This window comes from Gymnodraco acuticeps, unplaced genomic scaffold (genome assembly GCF_902827175.1).
Source record: "Gymnodraco acuticeps unplaced genomic scaffold, fGymAcu1.1, whole genome shotgun sequence".
Taxonomy (NCBI): Eukaryota; Metazoa; Chordata; class Actinopteri; order Perciformes; family Bathydraconidae; genus Gymnodraco; species Gymnodraco acuticeps.
Window position 1 is genome coordinate 2998459 of NW_022992081.1, and position 5200 is coordinate 3003658.

The 5200-nt window shown below is 36.2% G+C and overlaps 1 protein-coding gene across 1 annotated transcript; it reads left to right on the forward strand.

Annotated features, from left to right (window-relative positions):
* The first annotated feature begins 758 nt into the window (after positions 1-758).
* Positions 759-3524, forward strand: LOC117537252. Its single transcript, XM_034202418.1, has 5 exons — positions 759-1120; positions 1862-1992; positions 2371-2463; positions 2974-3130; positions 3397-3524. Exons 1-5 carry the CDS (start codon positions 913-915, stop codon positions 3522-3524), a joined length of 717 nt encoding a protein of 238 aa, XP_034058309.1. The 5' UTR covers positions 759-912.
* Positions 3525-5200: the final 1676 nt, after the last annotated feature.

Genomic DNA, 5200 nt, shown 5'->3' on the forward strand with positions numbered 1-5200 from the left:
GAAATCTTTACAAATGTATACTGGATTATGTGCCCAATTAAATTATGTATATATTGCACATAGTTTGACGGTATTTAACAGCAGCAAGTTACACAATGTTATAATCGGGAGATAAGTTTCCATTCATTTCGGCAAGCCTGGGCAACAACGATTAAAATATTTCTTGCTCCCAAACCAATTGTATATTTCATTACAAAAAGCAGTTATACCATACTATGTTTAGGTACTAATGAATTATATCCTCAAAACAAACGCACACATAAATAACAAAGGAAAATACATAATTTAATAAATCCACAATATGATAACATTTTACAGATTAATTTAATAAACTTTTACAAAACATAGGTTGATGTTATATCGGGGGGAAAAATACATATTTAAACATTTCAATTATTCTCTGCATATTTAAGTAATGCTAGTTTATATAACAGATGAACAGATGTACAATATCCAGAAAGTAAGTGCAAAAAATATATATGATGTGTGCATTTCCAACATATCCTCTGAAAGAGTGTTAGTCGTTGAGTTGAGTAGTGAGCCATTCGTTTTTTTTTTCGTGGTGCGATGTCTGCTGAGAAGTCCTTGTATGCGTCTCCCGCTCTAACGTAGACTGGAAGTTTACAAGCACACACACTCAATGAACCGGAAATGGAATGACGTCATCCCGTGGATCATCCAATGAGCGCGTAGCTCTTATCCGGCAGAAGTGGATCGGGACTTACCCTAAATGTGATTGGACAATTCGAAACCTCGTACCCAGAGTTCAATGCAGTATATTAGCGGGATTTTTGATCGCTGGAGAGTGGAGATATATTTATTTTGAAGTTGAACGCATTATCACTGATTTTTCTATTTGTATGTTGTATCAGCTTTACCAAGATTCAAGAACTAGTTGTGGAATAGATATAGATGGCAAACAAAATGGGTTTCGCTCTCTTTGACTTTTTTAATGAGAATGCGGTTGACATCGGCAAGGTTTCGTGGATCCAAGAGCCTTCGTCTTTGACAATGGAATCCGTGTCGGAGAATGAAACTGTTGTTAAAGTGGCGTGGCCCAAAGGCGGAGTGGAGGGGAGCGATATCCAATTGTCGCTGGCTAAGGTGGTCAAGTTTGCAGGTAAGCAGAATCCACACAATACATATATATCTATCTATAGATGTTTTAATAGAGCTATGTCTAAATAATGTATCCTCACTCATAGCTTCGTTTTTATGAAATAATATTGGAAATAGTATATGAGCTTTATAATATCGGAAATTACTCACACTTTTGAGATCAATCTGAATCTGCTCTGAATCTTTTGAGATCAATCTCTGCTCTGAATCATGGAACCAAAAGTCCCACATATCTTGCGTGTCTGGAAAAAGTTATTTGGCATTTTTAGGGGGGGCACTTGTTTTGCCAAATAACTTTAGCTAATTCCAAAAAATCTAATTAGTGTGTGGTCCGACTGCTGCATTACACAAATAAGCAGTCAACAAGTAATATTGAAGTATTGTGCAAGAATTTACCTACATGTAACTGTCTCAATTGACTTAAGACTAAATAAACGAGGCGCCACCATAGAATGGAATGGACTAGATCTATAATCATATAAAGCTTGCTATAGATGAGGCTGCGTGTGTAGTATACGGGGAATGGAGTAAATTGTCCAGTACATTGTGTGGTAATTAATAATTAGAAGAAACAAATGTTGGACAAAAAGTGTGTGTGCTAGCCGGTGAGAAACATTGATATTTGTAAGCACCCTGAGGGTCCCAGTTAGACTGCAATGTCTATATTCTCAGACTACCGGGATCGATGTATGTACATATATAGGCACTCCTGTATATATTATATTATTATTGTTCTTTTCAGCTCAAGGTAAGCAGCTTCTGCGGCACAGGGACGAGTTTGTGCGGTTAGGCAGTGCAGAGCTGCAGTCACCGGAACTGGGCCGAGGGAAGAGAGAACCGAAGAGGAAGCTCTCGGACATCGAAGACCATGATGTAATTTAATTTGTTTACATTTCTCCATTTTAGATTTGGTGGTTTGTGTTTGTCTGCATCATACTGTCAGTCATATGCAGTATATGGCAGTTTAATAAACGTGTTTATATATAATTTATAATTGCATCCTAGTTTTAGGAGTGATGTTTACTGCCATGGTGGCTGGGTTTCATCTAACGTACCATGCATATATGCTGGCCTGTTTAATTAAATTGTGGAAGTGAGATACAGTTAATATAGTGTCTAGCTTTTGAGGAAATAAGTTAATCCATAGCAACATTTCACCATATTACATTATATTCACTATTTATAACTTATATTCATCAGCCATGACAAGTTGCATATATATAAGGCAATACATTTATTTCTATGTTATAGGAAGAACCATCCCTTCCCAAACCACCTTCAAACGCTGCCAAGAAGAAGAAGACAATGAGCAGCATGACATCATCGGTATTGGACCAGCTGAAGGTAAATATATATATATATATATATATATATATAAGCTCAACTAAGTGGAGTGTACTCTCAATACAATAGTAAGCATGCAACTCACTATTGTTTATGTTATGTACTATGTATTATAATTTTATGTCCGCGGTCCAATAAATAAAAAAACATATATACAATATCTATTTACAAGGGTAGAACTTCAAGATAATTTACAACTCGCCAGCAGGACTAGTGGTTTTTGAAATTCTGATACTCGTGCATATGGCTACATTGTTGTCAGCGTAGTGGTATTGCAGGGTGTAATGGTAACACATATAGAAGAAGTATAACTTTTGTGCCGTTTGACACCATTATATTTGGTTATATACACCATTAAACACCAACATTTCTGGTACCTTTATTTGTACTTTGCTTATGTATGTAGGTGTGTATGTATTTATGTAAGTATGTCTACCCAAAATTGTGTCATGCCATGGGCAAAAAGAAACATCACCTAGTTTTAAATAATTAATAAATATTTATTTGCAGGAAAAGTATTCACACAGCCACGACAACAGTGGACCGCCCGAAGCCGCATGTTCGCATCCCGACCAGGAATGCCGCAAATGCAAACTACTTCAACAACAAATAGACATCCTTGAGGAGGAGAAAGCTACATTGCTGGCGTCATTGAGAATGAACAAAAGTAAGTGTTCAATTTCACTTATTCAGCATTACAGATAATTGTTTTATTACATTGGGGGGAAGACAGTCTGGCGGGTCTGATCGCAGTAGCAGTCCAAAACATGGAGGATGGGTGATTTGCATTATTTCTGCTAATGCATGAAAACTGAATGCTGTTGTGTTCCAAAACCTTTATATATAAAATGTTTATGAATATGTTTTAAGTTTACATTAGAAAAAATATGTACTTCGAACCCATGTCTGAAATGTGCCAATGAATATTTCCAGTCGCTGGAGATGTTGTTGCCAAATTGGAGCTGCTATGTCACACGCCAGCTCCAAAGCTGCCAGATATGACAATGCCCATGAGGACACCTCCAAGTCCCTTCAATCGAGAGTCAAGTACGCTGAGGTAAATTAATGAGTTTTACATTTTTTATGAATAATTCTTACTGTCTTTTGGGCTTCTGTTATAATTGTAACGATTCTAGTACACACTGGATTTTGGTTGTACATGTCTCTGGGCCATGCAGTGTTTAATTATTTACAACAAACCAGCTTTTTCTGTTTAACTCTTTCGGCGCGGCAGGTGACTAGTCGACGTTTGACCTTAATGCACTCGTGGCCTACATATATGAATGGAATATATATATATCAAATATATATATATATATATGAACTAAATATATACATATATGAAATACATATTATTTGAAATACATATATGAAATATCCAGCGCTGAGCAATGCACAAAAAATATAAAATTAGCGCCAAAAGGGTTGAGCACATTTTTCTAACAAACACTGCATACTATTGGGATGTGAAGTTAATTAGTTATTACCTTGCGTGCCTTACAGAGATTATCTTTTCAATTTGATGTTTCCGCTAAGTAGGAAGAGAATTCCAGATGTATTACTTCCAAACCCATCAGCTGGACTAGTGTCATGGTGCAGTGCCTGTGTCAATTTGTATATTCAATTTTAATTATATCAAAATTGAGCCTCCGTGGCGAAGTGGTTGGTACCGTCAGCAGCAGATCAATTCAAAGAGTAGAGAATTGTTTAATCATTCATTTCATTATTCCAGATCTCTTAATTGGCCTGGAGATTGTGCAAAATGGTGGCCTAAAGATCCATTTCGCCATCACCATTATAATATACGTTGAAATTCCAATATCATCCACCTACTGTAACCTATAGCAGCATAAATTCCGATTGCAAACTCCAATATCATCAATTGTAATACCTGCTTCAGTCTGTGTGGATATTAGATGGTACATTATTATTATATATATATTTTTTTATTATTATTATTATTTGTTACTTGTCACAGTCAATTAATAAAATACAATATTATGCTGTTGGATTTCATTGCAGTTCCCAATAGCAAAGTGGCAGATTAGGCGATGTTCGACCACCTCGCTGCAGAAATTCATCAATGACCTCCTCCATGGCCTGTATTGCACAGAGTACATGGCCAAGCACTCACTTACTGGCTACAAGGCCAGTAAGGAGTCTGATGCTGGCAAGAGGAAGGACAGCATTCCACAAGAAGAGGTTGCTGAAATAATTGGTAAGATTTGTTGATATGTAGCAATAGTCCCAGCTAACAAATTTACGTATTAACTACGTAGTTACAACGTAGTGGTTTAGTAGAATTTCTGGACTGCCAGATACGTTTTTTTACTACGTAGTGAAATTACCAAATGGGCACTTTCTCATGACCTTTCGGCTTCCCCTGCAAATGTTTGTTTCTACTTTGTGCTAAACTTTGCTTCACATATCATCCATGTTCTATGACTATTAAAGAAACATGTCATATTTTATCAAGACATGTCGTAGTTCCCGCTGTAAAAGCGCAAAATCTGAACAAAGATCGTACCAAAGATTCCAACTGCCAAACCGCCATGCAACTGCTCTATACATTGTGTGCAGTGTGCACACTTGTTCAGTTTACTTTAGTAAAATGTATTCTAGTTTTCACACAATTTTCACATACACATACAAAAACTAATAATTTTGTTCTATGGAGAAAATTGCTTCTATGCATTAATTAAATAACGTTAAAATTAACTAATATGTACAAAAACAA